Genomic DNA, 18,844 nt, shown 5'->3' with positions numbered 1-18,844 from the left:
AGGCAGATGTTTATGTTAGATTGTCATTATGGGATTGTCATTAGGAGACTATTATATTTATTTCAATTAAATAGTAAACTTTTTTTATTTAATACAGTCTTCCTGGAATTCATTGGTTTCATTCATTAAATATTATTACTTTTGACTAATAAAATTATCTTTGTTAACAGGGTTTCTAGGTTTCCTGAAAGTTTCCCCCTTGAGCATTTTTAACTCTGACTTGAGAACAGCCATGTTGTTACAACTTCTTGTTGCTGTGCAGTGTTCTTGGTAGACCAGATAGGAGCAGATGACAAAAGCTCATAAGACTTTTTTTTAGAGACCTGAGACTTGACTTAGACTCATGACTGGACTTGCAAAAAAAGACATGAACATCTCAGGTGCCAGCAGCACACACACACACAGCCTCTATGCATGACTATGCAAACACACACACTAGCCCAGCAACCACCTGTAGCATCAAGTTTCTACGTGGGAGAGACTCAAAAGCTGTGCACCAGACTTGGCATGTTTGCACAAGCTAATCACGGGTATTTGACACATACCTGGTTAGCAGGAAGCCTACTTGCATTGCTCTTCGTCCCGTGCTGCTCTCCAAGCTCCTGGAAGTGAGTGAAAGTCCATCCAAGCTTCACCCTTGTTACGGAAAAAGCTTTATCTTGGAGTTTTGTTTCACTTTGGTTGTGTTTTTCTCCTGTCATTCCTGCACTGATTAGCTTTTCCCACTTGCTAATCAACACCCAGAGTTACTTGCACACTACACATCTGTGATTGGCTGATGTAACCATGCTTACCTCCCAGAAACCTCTCGATACAACCAAAAACATCAACATACAGGCAGAGGAGGGGGTTGAGGCAGACACAGACTGTGAGTGTGTTTACATGGAGTCATTAACCCTTTCATATTCGGAATACTAGCCATAACCTGGTTGCGCAAGCGCCATGAAAACAGCATTAACCCTCTTGAAAAACCAGAATATGCTCATATACTGTTTCCCTATCAGGGTATCCCCATCGAAAGAAACATCAATTTGTGTTCTGTGCAAGTTTTGTTCACAAGGAATCTTGGTCTTTCGAGTGCAGGAAGTTCGGCATACTGCTGCTGCTGCTGTTGTTGCTTTGGATACAGCAAGACGAAACAGAGATGAGAGATGTTGTCTGTCTACTTTGATTGCTCATACCTGTAGATGGGTTATCCTGAATCTTTCAGAAACCAGAATATTGACCTTCACCTCAGTATTGGCTGCATGTAAAGGGAGCCAGAAACACACATGTATGGAGGCCGGGAAGTGGAGATTGAGTTGGATTATTCCTGTAAAAGTTGACATTTTATTTTTTTGGACCCTACCTTTAAAGGATAAGTTCGGTTAATACAGCTTTTACATTATTTATTGAATGAAGTAGAACAAAATACTCACCCAGAAGGCTTCCCTGATCCAAGCAGTGCTTCGGGAGATATTTAGATCCAAAATTGTGCAGCGGACGTCCGTATGATGGGATCCATCGGGGCATAGACAGCGCCGCTCCTAAAACTGCATTCATTGTCCTAAAACTTGTGTTTTTCACAAATATTCCGCTCCGGGTTAGTCCTCTGCTGCAGTCTGTGTCACTCCAGACAGCGCTGTGTGGCTGTACTGACCTCTGAACTCACCAAGACTTTGTTTGCGTTTGCCCCTCTGCGCATGCGCAGTGCGGCTCATTGTTTCAGGGGAAGACGGCAGGCTACATGACAACTTTCTTCTTCCAGTTGTGTGTAAAATGGACGAATATCTATCTGATGAAGATGTTGTGGAGGAGAACTTTGAATATGATGGGTGTCATTACAGTTTTGAGCCAGAGTTCCAATCCAATCCAATCCAACTTTATTTGTTAAGCACTTTAAAAAAACAACCATAGTTAAAACAAAATGATCTACAGGAGAGTGAATAAGATACAAGATAAAGGAATAGACATAAAACACAAGTAAAATGAATTTGTCAAAGACAAGGAGCAATATAAACGACATAAAACAAATTAAAATGAATAAAAACACTGAAGAAGCAAAATAGAATATTTAAAATTAATAATAATAATAATAATAATACAAGCGCCAGCTACTGTGCTTCAAAGGCCACAGAGAAAAAGTGGGTCTTAACTAGAGTTAACAGATGACGAGCTCAAAGAAAGGAAGAAGTGGAGTCAGCTCTCCAGAGAGTACTGTGCATGTGCGGAGGGGCAAATGTAAACAAAGTCTTTGTCAGGTCAGAGGTCATTACAGCCACACAGGGCTGTCCGGAGTGACACAGACTGCAGCAGAGGACTAACCCGGAGTGGATCATGATGGAATACTGGTAAAAAACACAAGTTTTTGGACAGTTAATGCAGTTTTAGGAGCGGCGCTGTCTATGCCCCGATGGATCCCATTATACGGACGTCCGCTGCACGATTTTGGATCTAAACATCTCCCGAAGCACTGCTTGGATCAGGAAAACCTTCTGGGTGAGTATTTTGTTCTACTTCATTCTATAAACAGCGTAAAAGCTGTATGAACCGAACTTATCCTTTAAGGGCAGTTTTATCCACCACGCTGACAGAACCCTGATCTCTTTGCCTGTTCTACCCCTTCTGCCCTCTGCACACTCGGCCTGTGGATCTGACCCCCTCATGGTTACATCAGACACTCTAAGCACTTAGCCACTAAATGCAGCATTGGGGTTGCACATATTGCAGGATCGCCAATCTAACTACCTTGATCCTTGATCCTTCAGGGAAACTGCTTCATCAGACCTGTAGGTAGACGTTAGTAGCTATTCAAACACTTTTATTCCCATTGGTTGAATACTAGAGGTGCACAAACAAACACACATCACCTGCTGACAGAACAAATGTGACACCAACAACTTAGGGCCTCTTCTGTAGCTGTATACTTCAGTGTGGTCTTTCAAACATCAAACATCATTTCTTCAGTATCTTTAGCTTCACTCCTGTTTTTATATACATGGATGGTCTCATGAGTAATGGCACGGCATTAATCAACCTGCTTGCGTCCTACTCGCAGGCTGCTCTGTGTGATCTGTGAGCTGCCCCAAGTGCACACACAGCTGCCATGCACAGCTGAGTGCGTGCTCGAGGGATTTAGGCACACCTGATGCACCTTGACCTGAAATAACAAGCAGGAGCTTCACTTTTTTTTTCTCCCCTTGACTTAAATTTGCATAGAGATGAGATTATTTGCATGTCAAAGTAGGTGTTCTAAAATAAAAACATCGTTATGCTGCATTTGGTGCTTAAAATAAAATGTGATCATATGAGACTTAATGCACACTCCTGGTAAATATATTTGTGTACAGGTGCCTGTGAGGAAATTAATATATTTTTCTATTACGGATCAAAAGGGTTAGAAAGAGATCAAGCCACGATAGGATGCTGTCGGCTTATTATCAGTCTTCCACACCTGAGCTCTGTCACTTTTGTCAATCTGATTTTCAGCTAATTAATCAGACGGAGACCATCCAGCACATGAACACACTGACTCACACTCTAAGTGACAACCAGGTCAAAACATCCACCATCTGCTTCCCTTCAGGAGATCTCACACAGACTTTCACGTTCATGAACATATGTCAAAGGATGCAGCCCAGGACCCCTCGACGTCATCTTTGAATCGCATTTGTTTCCAAAGATAATCCAAGTTGATTACATTCATCTGCTGCTGGTTATAAAGATGTTTTCAGAAGACTTACAAGGACTTCTGATCGATGGTACAGACATTCAGGGACACAAGCAAAAAACCTGTGTCTAGTTAGGGAAACAAGATAATTTGCGAACTATTTCAGTTTCTTCACCAATATGTTTACAGGAAACACTGGAAAAAACCTGCAAAAGTTTGGGTACCACTTAAATTGGGCCTTGAGAAAGCTCTGAGGTGTCATTTCTTATTTCTATTCTTCATGGTTCTCAGTTGGTTGTGAGCTTTTAAATTTCACCACAAACACTCCTTTGTTGTGAAAGGCCATTAACTTTTACATTTACATTCAAATTAGCTTTATTCTCCAACATTTTTTATAATATCTATACATCCTCTTAGAGTTGACTTTTGGTGTATCTTAGCTGTTCTAATAGATGCTTACGAGGGAAGAGATGCATGGGAGACCCAAGAAAATTTAATGGGAATAAAGAATAAAGACTTTAGATTCAACAATAAAACTCTGCTTCTTCTCATAGGAAATATTCTACATTAGGGGGCGATATGGGAAAAAATGTCAGGATGTTTCTATGGCAGCATCAGGATCTGGACTTTATCACGATTGTTTGTTTCATATTAAACTATTTTGACCTACAAACAACGCTTTAGACCAAAATATTTCTGTTACTATTTTTTTTTTGCTTCATTTCATAACTTTTATCTAGCTTCTGATGTTTTTTAACTCTCATATTTTAACATGATGGTAAATCTATTCTTTTAAAGATGTCAGCTGGAGTTGTTGAGTTTTTGCAGAATGTGCAAAACTTAATGTAGTTTTGGTGTGATCCAATTGTTAAATGAACGAGCAGTGCTCTGGCATGAGCCAATCGTGTGCTACAGTACCCCTTTGGACACAAAGATGTTGGCTAATGTGTCCTCTTGAGGCCAAAAACCTTCACTTAAGTGACCTATTTAAGGCCAAATGTGTGAAAAAGTGCCCCTTTGAGTGCCAAAAGTGTGCTAAAATTCCCTTTTGAGTGCCAAAACATTTACCACGGGGCCCTCTTGGGGGCCTCAATGTGTGTGAAAATGCCATCCTGGGAGCAAAAAGTGTGCAAAAGTGCCCTCTTTCAAGGTCAACAGTGTGCTAAAATTCTCTTTTGGGTGCCAAAACAAAAGTGTGCTTAAGTGCCCTTTTTGGGGCCAAGATGTATGTGAAAATGCCATTTTGGGAGCCAAAAGGGATGCTAAGGTGTCTTTTTTTGAGGCCAACAGTGTGCTTATTCCCTTTTTTGAGGCCTACAGTGTGCTAAAGTGCCCTTATAGAGTTCTGAAAGTGATGTTGAAATTACGTATATTTAGCGTAATTTTTTGACGTCCGAATCAGGTCTCCTGAAGGTGCAGAATGAAAGTTTTTATTACGCCTTTTTCAGACTTCATATGGAGGTCAGATTAATGTCTAAAAAAGGTCTACTAATGACGTCTGAATGTTTGGATCCATTTTGAACTCCTCATTGCTGTCTAGACTTGGTCTGCAAATGACATCCAAATGCTGAACGTCATTACAACGTCCAAAAATGGTCAGATTTAGATGTCAAAATTTGAACCCATTTTGCACGTTGCTTTAACATCTAGATATGGTCTTCAATGGACCGACCCAGTATTGACGTGATCTGCATGTCTCTCCGATGTACGATATTTGGAGGGAAAGTGTCCTTGCAGGCGCCAAAACACGTGCCAAGAGGGCCCTTTGTGAAGCAAAAAGTGTGTTAAATTTCCTTTCTGTGAGCAAAAATTTGTGCAAAAATGCCATCTTGGGAGCCAAACAATCTCTAAAGTGCCCCCTTTGAGGCTAAAAGTGTGATAAAAATTCTTTTTTGAGTGCAAAAGTTTGCTAAAGTGCCCTTTTGCGAAGATTTGTGCTAAGGTGTCTTTGTTGCGCTTAAGCATCAAAAATGTGTACCAACGTGCTGTCCGCTGCCCTCTTGACTGGTTGAAATGTCATTAACTGCCCTTTTTTTCATCCCTACCCTTCAAGAAGTCTGAGCATGGCACTGGTTGCTTTTATTTGTGCACTGTACAGAAAATAAAAATGTAGCTGAGGCTGCAAAATTTCAGGAACCCTTTCATTTGTTGATGTCTGTCTGTGAAATATTAGACGTTTAATCCCGCTCAGAACTACAAAAGGTACAAACAACCACCAATCTACACATTTGCAAAACATTCCTTTATTATAAATAAATCTCCTTTTTGTATAAAAACTGGCATGCTTCAACCATGGCATTGTACAGGTTTCACGACCCAAGGCTACGACCAGGTTAGCCAAGACAGCAGGAGGAAACACACTCATCTCATTAAGCAAGGGCGATCCATCAGACAACGGTGAGACAAGAATGAAAAAATCGTCACAACCACAAAAATACTTACAAGTAGAGAATTACAACAAACAGGTTTGAGTCTCATAGATTTTCTCTTACATTTCTCTTTTTAAATATCTTTTAAAATGTACTCTGTTAAATCTCTCTCCCGGCCCCACCTTTGCCCTTTTAGATATAATGTCTACATGGTTTCTGAGATTTTTTTTTCTTTTTCTTTCATTTTCTGGGTTTTTTTGTTACTTTTTGAAGTTTTAAATAGTTACTGTGTCCACCACAGGGTCCCATCGCATGTCACTTTTTTCACGTCGTCTCTTTTTTTTTTAAAACAGGTAAGTTCGTGGTAGGACCAATGAGCTGTGAGCAGCGGGAAAGCAGGCACACTGACTGGCTTTATGTGGTCCCGCCTCTCTGTGGTTTTGATGCGGAACAATACAAAATGTCTCATGCTTGGATTCCGTTTGGCGCTCTGTCCGTCCACCAGTTTGTCCATCCGATGGGGGAAAGAACGACAGCTCCTCTTCCTCTCTTTGCACTGCCTCGAGACTCGACCCCTCCTCTGTCCAATCACCTCTTCTCTCTTCTTCTTCTTCTGTTGTCCCTTCAAATGGCATGATTGCTGTAGCTGACGTATGTCGTCTTAGTTGATGAAGCTGCATGATGGGAAAAAGAAGACGAAAACAAATTAGGTCAGGAAAGTAAGGAAGAGGAGGGACAGATTGGTGGACTGGGAGGCAGAGAGGAAAGGAAAGAGGACAGTTGAGAGCAGATTTTGCCACAGATGGTCACGTAACGGTGTCACAGAAACACGGTACACCTGAGTTGTCGGGGCTTTATTGTCAAACCCATTACGTCACGTGTCCCCTCAAGCGTTCCACGGTAAATGTCAATGTTTTTGCTCCAGCCGCAGGCCTCTAACTGCTCCATTGTTGCTCTCCCATGCTTTCACACAGCTCTTTTTTCCTGCCTCTCACACGTCTTTCACCAGCATAGTGCTGGAATAATGGAAAACACTTCCTTCATGAGTTTTAGTGCATGCAATTCTTTTCAATTTTCCCTCTGTGTGAAAAATGACCGCAGATTTTTATTGATGTTTCCTGAATAGTGCTCTTAAGCAAAATGTCAGCTGTGAGGGACACAGAGGGTCTTTTTTGCTGCTTCTGTTGTAGAAATAAATTGAATTTTTGAGCAGAATAGAGCTCTAGTTTCTTAATGGTGCTGTAAACATGGTGTCAGACCTCAGACTGAAAAGCAAGTCTTTGAGATACCTGCATCGTGTGTCAGACTTCAGACAGAAGTGCCTCAGAAAGGAAATCAAAAGCAATGATAAACATCTTTTTCAATAGGGAACAGAAAAATATGGTGTGTCAGGGCCATAAACCAAACTGCTGGAGGAGATGAGGAATATTCCAAGATTTAAGTCACGACTTTATGTGAAGAGAGTGTAGCTTTTATTGTTTCTGTTACCTTCACCAAACGTGCTACTTCTGTGATGAAGGATATGTTAAAGCTTGGTGAAATATAGGACTTTTATTTTGAAAGTTTCTGTAATATAGCTGTGTGTGTCCTTGGTGCACCTCAAAGCGATGAACTGCAGTCTCCTCTCTCCTCCGCCACACCAGAGGCACTCTCTGAGTTGACATTTTGAAGACTGTCCCAAAGCCATAACTGTGCTCGGAGGAGAGAGGAGGGTGGAGACTGATCAGAGGAGCGATGATTGAGGAAACACGTCTTTCCACTGATAGACACACCCCTGTTTGGAATATCACTCTCTGATTGGACGCTGCAGCAGCCCAGACTTCTCCACATAAAACTTCACAAACACAACAGATTTTAATGAAAGAGAAAAGACCAAAGCTCCAAAGTTTTATCCTTCCTTCCTTCCTTCACTTGTGTCTAAGTCCCTCCCACCAGAGATGCATGGGAGAGACACGAGGAAATGAAGAGAGGAAAGAGGATGGAGGAGATTTGTTTTTAGAGCAATGGGACATCCTCTCCTTCCGGAGCGCCACATGAAGCGTCGTATTTCAGTGATGTTGACATCAGCTGATCACCTCTGGATCATCTCTCAGTCAGCTCTAACAGCTGTTAGTGTGTCTGCACATGTGTGCTGTAATAACTCTCATCAAACATAAACAGTAACAGAGCTTTGTCTGTTCCTTTAACCTGTTAAACACACACGTTACCATGAAGAAAACCTGCTCTCTGTTTATTCAGTGTGCAGTTTAGAAGCTCATTGATCACTTTGCTGGTAAAATCTGTCGTTATCAGATTGTTGGTTAACCCTGAAAATATTAATATGACCTTGTTTATGATGTCTCAGGAACACTGGATATTAGTTATTTATTAGGTCTCTGGGAAAAAAGAAATCATGTTCCTCTTTACATACCTCATGCTCATGAAATGAAACTTAATGACCTCTAAAGGGAAATGCAACACATGTTTTTATCCTTTTTTAATGACCTAACATACGTCTCTCATACAGACTGTCTATTAAGAAGAAGCAAAACAACAGGAAAAGTATTGTAGATAACAAAGATGGTATGACCATGCGTCCCATCTTCTTCACAGACAGTGGCATTTTCTCTCGGAGGCCAAGGGAAGCCGTGCCTCCTCTCTTTTTTTCAGACTGTAGCTGTGATTTAATGAAAATACTCCTTTTTAACAGTTTTGATAAATCTTCTGTGTTTCGCCACTGTCATCTCTTCCTTGTTTCTCTCCTCTACTTATTGAGCATTCTATGATGTGTAAAACAGCGCCCTCCAAAATGTTATGTGGGGAATGAGTGGTGAAAATATGACATTGCACACTGTTGTCCACAAGGAGGCCAAGCCAAGTTGGCATCCTGTGGTGAAAAAAAACAAGAATGATTAACCAATCAGATGGGGCTGCGGTCAAGACACTGCTCACCTGTGATTGGTCACCCCGTCTTTGGCCTCAAACCAATCAAATCACAGTATCGTCATCATCAAGCCACTGAATGAAATCAGGGAGATTAGCACATTAGCAGTGTGCATGAATTGGCTGGTTGTGCATTTGAGTGGGCGGTTGAGTAAATTAATAAGATATTGGAGCTAAGTCAAGAGGACAATGAACATGTGTGAATGAGTGACTGAGGGTGGTAGAGTGAAAGGGCGTGTGTAGGTGTTCGAAGTGTTGGTTACATAACAAGCATGTGTAAGTAAACACGTCTTAACAGGTCATTCCATTACTTGAAATAAAATGAAATATCGATATACAAGCTGCAATATAGTCTTTTATGTGCCCCACTCCCTAAAAAAACATGTAGACTAGAGGCTTTGTCTCACTTGGCTTCCTCAAAAAAAATCCCCACACCATGCCACTGTTAACAGAGCTTTTTGGATGCTCTCTGTGGATACTCATACATTCTTTAAAAAGCCCTGAAACAGCTGAGCAGCCTTTCCTCTGTTAGTGAAATACACTGCATGTTGTTTTGAAAAGTTTGGTTTGGTTGAATGCCTCAAGAAAAGATGGTAGTGTTAATACCTTCTGATATATCTCCACACTGCTGACGTTTAAGCCACGGGGTTGCTAGTGCTAAGCTTACAGACTGCTCATATCATAGAGTGTATGATTAAAGTATGTAGTCTGATGTCACCTGTTTGTTTCTGAAACAGACTTCTGACGCACATTGACTATTGTGGCCATATTGAAAGTGACAGGGGCTTTGAGTACAGCTATAGGGTGCCTGTCAGTCACATGACCTGAGCTGTGCCTCTGATTGGGCGAGCAGCTCACAATCTTAATATCCTCTAAACTGCTAAGTTAGAAAAAAAAATCACCCCTGTACAGTGTGTGCTGATAGTAAAATTAGCGACTCAGACAGGAGACGTTTTCTGAACCAGGCTGTAAAAAGGTTCATTTCTGCTTTGAGAACAGGTTTTTTTGGGCTTGGTGAGTATGTGACTTCCTGTTCTTCCAGAGCCGGAATCAAGCAGACACTTGAGAAACAGCTAGGGTTGCCAACTTTGAGGCAGGGGGACACTGGACGGGACGGGACAGGGCGGGACAGGACGGGACACTGGACGGGACGGGACAGGACGGGACAGGACGGGACGGGACGGGACGGGACGCTAGTCTCTTGCTACCATACAGTCAATGCTCGGTACACTCATCCAAGAGCTGTGCCTCCATGCTGGCAACATCCATGCTGCAGTGTTATCTTCTTCCCAAACAACACGAAGTGACAGCGCTTCGCCCAATGAGGTGAGCCGCATTCTGTGGCGCCATAGCAACGTGTGAGTGTTCGGTCAGCTCATTGGTCAGGTCATAGCAACGTGTGAGTGTTCGGTCAGCTCATTGGTCAGGTCATAGCAATGTGTGAGTGTTCCGTCAGCTCATTGGTCAGGTCATAGCAACGTGTGAGTGTTCGGTCAGCTCATTGGTCAGGTCATAGCAACGTGTGAGTGTTCGGTCAGCTCATTGGTCAGGTCATAGCAACGTGTGAGTGTTCAGTCAGCTCATTGGTCAGGTCATAGCAACGTGTGAGTGTTCAGTCAGCTCATTGGTCAGGTCACAGCAACGTGTGAGTGTTCGGTCAGCTCATTGGTCAGGTCATAGCAACGTGTGAGTGTTTGGTCAGCTCATTGGTCAGGTCATAGCAACGTGTGAGTGTCCAGTCAGCTCATTGGCCACAGAGCGGGAGAAGGGAATGGGATGGAATTACCGTAATTTCTCTTATAAATCGCCCTGCTTTTCATTGAAACCATACATATATAGCAGTTTATGTTTGACCCTCAGAGAAATACGGGACAAAGTGTGTCCCTTATCGTTTCAGCACGGGACGCGTATGCTCAAGTCCAAATACGGGATGATTCGGTTTTTCAAGGGATGGTTGGCAACCCTAGAAGCAGCAGATTTTAGCACTTTAGCATTGTCTCATATTCTCAGACTGGAGGTTGCTGGGTAGTTTTAACCTTTTTAAACTGTATATCCCCAGAGAGTTACCGTAGGATGCTGTAAAGAAGATGTTATTGCTTTAATGTATTCTTTACTTTAGTAGAGCTTCGTGTGGCTTCTGATCCACATCATAGTGCCTCACCTTATTTTATTATTTCATCATCAACCTTGTGAGTTTGGTCTAATTCGAAGTGCTCTGTTATACTGACACATTCAATTCAATTCAAAAAACGTTATTTATCAGTTAGGAACTTCGTTCACCATTAGAAGGCAAATTTTGCTCAGTGACACCTAGTGTTAGAGATCAAATGAGCAGATTGGCTAAAACGATGAATGTAGGTTTATCTGGGAATTTGGTTCTGTGCCGTAATCACAAATTTCCAACCTTTTCCATACAAACCTGACTTAAAACTTTGATTATTACTCTCTTTCTCCAGCCATTTGTTTGTTTCTGTGTTTTTCTTTTGGACCGTTTGGTTTGAGGCAGTTCAGTCTGAAGTCTGACGCATGACAGAGGTTTTCCTAAGACCTGATCCTTTGTCATCTGAGGTATGACACCTCACTCTAAGACCTGAGGACATTGTAATAAAATATGTACACTGCATGTGAGGAGATGACTGAGCTGTTTGGGTGTCACATAATGGACGACCTGTGACCTTCTTCCTGCTCTGGCATTGATGAAGAGCACACACTAGAACAGAGTTTGTCTCCTCAGGTCTGAAACCTTCCACACGCTTTCATGAAGTATTCAGGAACTGAAAGAAACGCATGCACAGCACGAATGGGACACATGTTAATGCTAAAGCAAAGGGACACACAACTATTACATGTACACACACACACGGTTTGTATCCATAAATTGATTGAGACTTGTAGAAAACTGCACGCACACATGAACACGCACACACGCTCCTGTCATGTCATCAGGGGGGCTGCTGACGTGGGAGAAACAGTGCTCAGAGAACACACACACACACACACACACACACACACACCAAGCTAACAGAAAACATCGATGTTACAGCATTTTTTAACCACGCGGGAAGAGCCAGGCGTGAAATCAATTCCCAGGATGAAATCTTTGCTTAATTAAAGCAGAACAAAAGCCTCGCGCTGAATGTGTGCATGGGCAAAATGTATTCAAGAGAAATGTTTGTTTGCTCATACACCATGCACTTAAAGTGAAAAGGTAACATCTCTATGCTGGAAGAAGGTGATAAGCTTTTAATCTGAGAGACTCTTTGTTTTCATGTGTGTGTGTGTGTGTGTGTGTGTGTTGTGCATGTATTTATATCTGCTTTATTAATTGTTTCTTCACTAAAACAGTGATTTAATTCAGCACTCACTGCCTAACTGGACCTCACCAGACTTTTCATATATTGTAATTTTCTATGAAAAGTGGTATTTGGATTTAGTTTTATATTGATTTTATATGTATAAATATAAACTTTAGTGTTCTCTTACTCACTGTTGGTCTCCATGCTCTCACATAGCTCAGTCTTCACCTCTCCGTTGGGCCGGTCTCCCCCCTTCTGGGTCAGTTTCCCCGACATGGTAGCAGCCGTCACGATCGCCTGGATCAAACATTTAGAGACCACATGTTTAAAGTTTGTGAAACTGATTTAAAAGAGTAAACTTTGTCTCTTTTAAGATATACTCTTTCACCACTTTATGTATATATACCAAATTTAACACCAGACTCAGACTGTGGCTGGAATTGGTATTGTTTTTCCAGAATGAGGCTGTGGGTCAGGCTTTGCTGATCCATACCGGACCACCAGGTGGAAACAGGGTTTTAAAAAGTCTTCTCCTGGCTCACCTTAAAGCTGCGTTTCCGTTTGGGTACATTCTGCTCCGGGTGGAAAAGGATGATGTAGACTTTGGGCATGTAGAGCATCCCCAGGGACACGGAGGCAGACAGGCTGAGAGAGATGGTCAGGGTGGTAGTTTGGATATACATCTGAGAAGACACACACACACACACACACACACACACACACACACACACACACACACAGAAAGAGAGAGACAGTGAGTCATTTATCACATTTCAGCTTGTCACAGAGAGTCTGTATCATCCTCTTACTACCAAATCGTCTGATGAGGGAAAAGAGGAGGAGGACAGATGGGTAAAGGGAGGGGGACAGGAAGTAAAGGGTGGTCTAACAAGAGCGGAATTAGCTGAGAATTTGTGTTTTGACAGCTCCGGTGACACACAGGCAGGTAGATCAAACGCTGTAGGAAATGATGGCAGCGGTGAAGTTCCTTAATTGCCCGCGTGCTGCAGAGCTTGTCTCCATCTAAGACTGTGAAATGACTCTAAGCGAGGCTTTTTTTGGCAGGCTGAAGCACCAGATGGGTGTGGTTTATTGCATCAGGTAGAGTGATGATGACAGAATTTAGACTAAATTGACTTTCAGAAGAGTGTTTTTTTTGGAGAGTTTGGATGAAGTTTGGCACACGGGACCCTGTGGGAATCCAAAACTTTACTTTTTACAGATTGAGATGTTGTGCTGGAACTCTCCCCATAAATCAGAGTTTTATTTAGTCCTGAGTGAGCTGCACTGTCAAACAGACACTGTCCTATTCCGTGGACATGCTGCCAGGCACTAGTTAGAGGGAAATGTCAGCGCTTTTAAAGACAGACACGATACCACATTCTTTAGTCAGACAGTCTGACTTGTTATGTGTGAGATGGTTTTGTGAAACCACATCAGTCCTTCAAAAAAAGGAGTTGGAATTAAATAAGAAGACAGTCAGGAGATATATACGCCGAAGTGGACTGAGTCCTCAGGTCCTTAGTGAGTTTCACAGAGTGGTTTGGAGGAGGACAGACCTGACATGGCTGACAAGCTCTCAAGACACTGGGCTTATCAGGCGAGCGCTGTCTGCGGTACAGAGAGGAAGAGGGAGACAGGAGAGTGAGCCGGGGATGGAATATGAGAAATAATAGTAGAAAAAAAAACATCCAGGCAGAGGACGTGAAAGAGGAGGAAGATACATGAAACAGAAACTGATGTTATGGGATGAGGCAGGTTAGGAGACACTGATACAGAGAGAAGAACGGCTCACTGAAAGATACGCAGAGGGAACACTGGTAACCACAGGCTGACAGGAGCAAAGTACAGGACAGCCTCAAAAAAATCACATAATGATGCCATAAATACATAAAGACCACCTGTTTCACCTGTCAGCATGTCAGTCTGAAACACATATAGAGCAGCTTTGCATCACGTCCAGCTCAGAGAATCTCAGAGTTTATCCTATAAGGGTCCCTGTGATATCCCTCACAGTATGCCTCTGCTGCCCACTCCAGCTCTGTGGGAGCCTTTCTGAGGACAGCTCCCTCAGCTGTGACTGTGTAAGGAGTAAACTGCCAAGTGTAGACTTATTGATCTGAATTTAGAATGACAAAAACGTAACTAGACCCTGAATCTGACCTAGATCTGCCTCAGCGACCAAGAGTAGAACGGTCCCTAGCTCAGTAATGGTAACACAGTCCACTTTATATTTAAGGGCTGAGTATTGGCAAGAAGCTCAAAATACGATATCACAGTATTGTGACATATTGAGATATTTATATATAATTGTATTGTGTTTGTGATAATAATGAAAGTCAGATGCAGTGTTTCATACACTTGAAAATATAAAGTTTGTCAAGTTTATCACTTAAAGTACTGTGACATTAAACTTATGTTGCAAAAACAACAACAACAAAAAAACTACTGGCTGAAAGACGTGGTCAGTTGGTAATAATGTTAAATGTCACTTGGTGTAACCGATGTTACTCTTAAATAATTTAATATTGCGCAAAACATGACTATAATTATTCTTTTTATCAATCTACTACACTGTAAAAATTAAACTTCAAATGATTTTTAACCAACTGGCCCAAGAATAGCAAAAAAAAAAAAAAAAGATGTTTCTGGCATCAAAACACATATCATCAAGTTAAGGAGTAAAATATTTTGAATGTACTTTGAAATTATATTTAACATTCAGTTTATGGGAAACATACGGTGGAGTAGCTCTTCGGCGCCATCTACCACAGTGGAGGTGCAGAGAATTGTACTTACAACTTACCTGAAATTTGAATTTTTATTTTAACAAATACATTGATATTTTATCACTGGCCAAAGTATCACAATGTATTGCCGTATTGATTTTTTTTACACCTTTACTCTATTTATTTATTTTATTTTATTTTTTACTTTTTCGTGACCTGGTAGTCTGTGTGCTTGCCATAACATTTAAACGCTAAGTAAAGGTTGAAAACGCCATCTGTCAGGAAATTTCCCAAGTGGCAGGAAGTATATCACATTGTGTTCAAATCAAATCTCTACCAACATCATGTTCGGTAGTAATCATGTAGTTATCATTTTGATGCCAGACTCACATGTTCAATCTAGCACTGAGCAGGACCTCCATGTTTGAAATGTAAGCCCTGTTGACTCTGCTCATTATGTTGGTTGTAGTAAAGTTAAATACAGCCTGGTGTCAACCAGTGTATTTTATTTTGAAAGCCACTAAGTTTCTTAATGTGGCTTCAATGTCTAACTTCCTGCTTTTGATCTGCTCTGTGCAAATTAATGCCTCATTCCTCTGACAAAATAAAGTCCTGCATGTCTGATTAAGAGCTGAGATCCAGCTGGAAAGAAAAAAACAAAGCGAGTTTACACAATAATTTGAGTTGAAACCTACCAGATCTGGTGTGTTTTGGCTAAATGGACAGCCACCCATACATGATGTAAGCTATTAATTAGAATAGCGAGCATGCAACCTGATGAACTATCTAAAACTCACACACTGCAAAAAACTGATATATATATATATATATATATATATATATATATATATATATATATATATATATATATATATATATATATATATATATATATATATATATATATATATATATATACTTGATATGAGCCACATTTAACTTATCAGTCCAGAAAAATGTCTTGTTTCAAGTTATTCAAAGGCAAAAATAAGGCCTTATTGTTGTAACAAGTAAAAAAAAACAAAAAAAAAACAAAAAACAATTGGAACAAGAAAAGTGTGCTAGTTTGTTTGTTTGAAACTAAAATAATGCCTTAAAACAAGTAACTTTTCACTTGTTCCATTGGCAGATTTTTTTTTTCTTGTTACAAGCAATTCAGGCCTCATTTATGACTTGAAGTAACTTGAAGTAACTTGTAATAAGACATTTTCTTGACTAGTCATGTGAATGTGGCCCATAAAAAGTCCAGAAAGACATTTTCTACTAAAAATAAGACCAAATCACTTCATAAGATTACAGATTTTTGCAGCTCAGAGCTTGCAACTTGAGGAGGCTAAACAACAGCAGGACTCAACGTGAGAGGCAATCATCACCCAGAATATTCTCAGTTATGTCTTTGATTGTCATGTGTTTCAGAATCCACTGGAGACTCTTAGGTACTGAAAATTTACCTCCAAGAAAGTGTTGTTTAGAATTCATGTATGGCTATTTTTGATTAACTGCACATGACAGAAAAAAAAAAATCACCTCAAGCAGCGCTGATGAGAAGGTGTTAAAGCAGGGAACAGAAAGTTGTCTATGGAGTTTAAATCTAGTAAAACTTCTTGTCCACTCAGAAAGACACGCCACACGCCAATCTTACAGACACAGGAAACCAAATAAAAAAAATTGTGATCATTGTGTGCCACTTAGTCACCTTTAATTTAAAGGTAACTAACCAATCACAGCAACTCTCTGTGATCTTGCATTATTCAAATCTGACGTGACTGGTATCAGCATCTCTCTCTTCCCCCTCACCTCAGAGAAGTTGAGAATGCGACAGCTGTGTTGCACTTATTCTTGGGACGGATATCAATTGGCTGTATGTGTTTCTGTCCTAAAAGTCCTAACACAGCTCGCTCGCTGGAACAGAGAACAGTGACAAGAGGTGGGAGGGGCTTAGAGGAGTGATATGGAGTTGCAGAGAAACAGCAGGAAAATAATAATAATAGAAAAAGATAGAGACCAAACAAAATATCCTTTCACGAAAACACTCTGCTCTTTATGTCTCAGTATCAAATAAAAAAACAAAACAAAACAAAAAAACGAATGAATGAGCTGTGCACATGTTTTCTCACTGTTTTTTCTCACGTTTCTTTTTCCTGATGTTGCTGTAATAAACCAGAGTGGACTACAAGTGAACAGCTTTGCCTGCAGCTCCCCTACAGGATCTGCTAGAGTTCACACTTCAGCTCTGTTTGTTATCTCCTACACTATAAACATACACAAACACACACCTGCACATGAAACAAAGAGGAATAACTCATTTTTGTCAGGACAGAGACATGCACGAGGAGATCTGTGTCCTTTTTTTCTCGTATCTCATGTGAGCAGTTTGCTTTAAATTGAATAGTGATACAGGGATCAGTGGCTGTATCAGGTGAGAGCAAGTGGACAGAGTTTTCTGCTTCTCTCGATAGAGGAGGAAATTAGCTGCTGAAGTAAAGGGCACAATGACAGAAAATGAGTGCTCTCTTTAAGCTGTGAACTTGTTTTTCTATCGGAAACAGCAGACAGCTCCCTGATAGCTGCTTCCATTACATTTAGCCTTTGGTCCAAAGTTGTTATTTACACACAGACACACACACTGAAGACTTCAACTATGCCTCCTCCTCACTGTCCGCAGCTGATAATGGCTATAGTGTTGGAAGAGTGCTCTATTATCCCAAAAGTCGCGCTCTGAAAGTGGATGATCAGCCATGGCTGGCTGCACGCTGCGCGCTCCCTCCAGGTTTAAAACGTTCACAGATGGAGACGCTCAGCTTGTGATGAGAGGAGATCCAGCCCAACGTACAGACAGGTGGAGGCTTCATGTATTCAACACTTTCTTAGTGCTGCTCTTACTTTAGCTCTAAAAAAGTGTTGTTTAAGCTAAATTATTGTGTGTCCACTGGTAATAATCCTTATCAGTATCTGCTGATGATGCAGGCGCATGTTTAAATCTCTCTCAGGCCTTCTTCTTACTGCTCATTTTAGGATTACTTACTCCACACCTTGTTATTTTTCAATTAGCGCTCAAATTATGAGTCCACTGTTGTTAAACACAGACTTTATTACAGAGCTGATTAACATCATTTATTACTGCTGAGACTTGCTGTGTCTGTCGGTACACCCTCTTGTTTATGAAACATAGTTTGGAAAATGAGACTGTAGCTGGGATGTTTTTCCTCAATATGCTTATTATCCGAGAAACAAGCAGGAGGTGTTGTCTCCATCAGGGGGAGAGTGTAATATGGTTTAATAACTCTCAAATAATGGTCTTCTTTCAGCCAGATAGTGTGAATGTCTCTGTCAGCTCCCGGTGATCCAGTTTAAATCTTGACCCTGTAAACTGGAGACCTTCAGCTGAATGTGTCAGTGGATATCCAGTTTACAACAGCTGTTGAAACACAGGAAGTCCTCGGGAATGCATCCTAGCTTAGTTTGATATAAGTATATTTGGGCAGAGGGACATATAGATTATAAAATTATACATGATTATTTATGATTTTATAAGCAATAAAGCTCAGGACACTATCGTTTGTATTGATTAAGTTCATTTTGCATATCATTTAGAAACTCCTTTTTTTCACATGGGCCAATTTAGCCACCGGAGAAGAGTTGGTCCGTCAAAGATAAGTGATGGCTCGACAATCTGGAGATGGTTTGGATTCAAAGTGTTAAATGACCAGCAGCAGTATGTGTTTTGTAAAGAATATGAAAAAAAACTGTTTCCTGAATGCCTTCACGCGTTTAGTGCAGGATGAAACAGTAATAACTGGGTATTCTATAGAGAGTGCTAGCGAGCTGAAAGTGCCACTGGGAATAAAAACATTAAAAAAAAAAAAAAAAAAAAAAAAA

The 18,844-nt window shown here is 40.9% G+C and overlaps 1 protein-coding gene across 2 annotated transcripts in view; it reads right to left on the bottom strand.

The window, feature by feature from the left end:
• Nucleotides 1–5,872: 5,872 nt before the first annotated feature.
• Nucleotides 5,873–18,844, bottom strand: part of grm8a (glutamate receptor, metabotropic 8a) — a 409,703-nt gene continuing 396,731 nt past the window's right edge. Inside the window, exons 13-15 of one of the 2 annotated variants that reach the window (XM_074698190.1) lie at nt 12,779–12,919; nt 12,428–12,533; nt 5,873–6,692 (exon numbers count right to left, since the gene is read on the bottom strand). In XM_074698190.1, coding sequence (XP_074554291.1) covers nt 6,643–6,692; nt 12,428–12,533; nt 12,779–12,919 — 297 coding nt within the window. In that variant the 3' untranslated portion in view covers nt 5,873–6,642. Of the gene's footprint in view, nt 6,693–12,423; nt 12,534–12,778; nt 12,920–18,844 lie in introns of both variants that reach the window. The other variant, XM_074698191.1, reaches the window with a different exon arrangement.

Source organism: Halichoeres trimaculatus, unplaced genomic scaffold (genome assembly GCF_033239565.1).
Source record: "Halichoeres trimaculatus isolate MK-OKI-2021-1 unplaced genomic scaffold, fHalTri1.1 fHalTri1_scaffold_21, whole genome shotgun sequence".
Lineage (NCBI taxonomy): Eukaryota > Metazoa > Chordata > Actinopteri > Labriformes > Labridae > Halichoeres > Halichoeres trimaculatus.
Note: the sequence above shows the minus strand (reverse complement) of the source record. Positions and strands in the feature narration are given on the sequence as shown.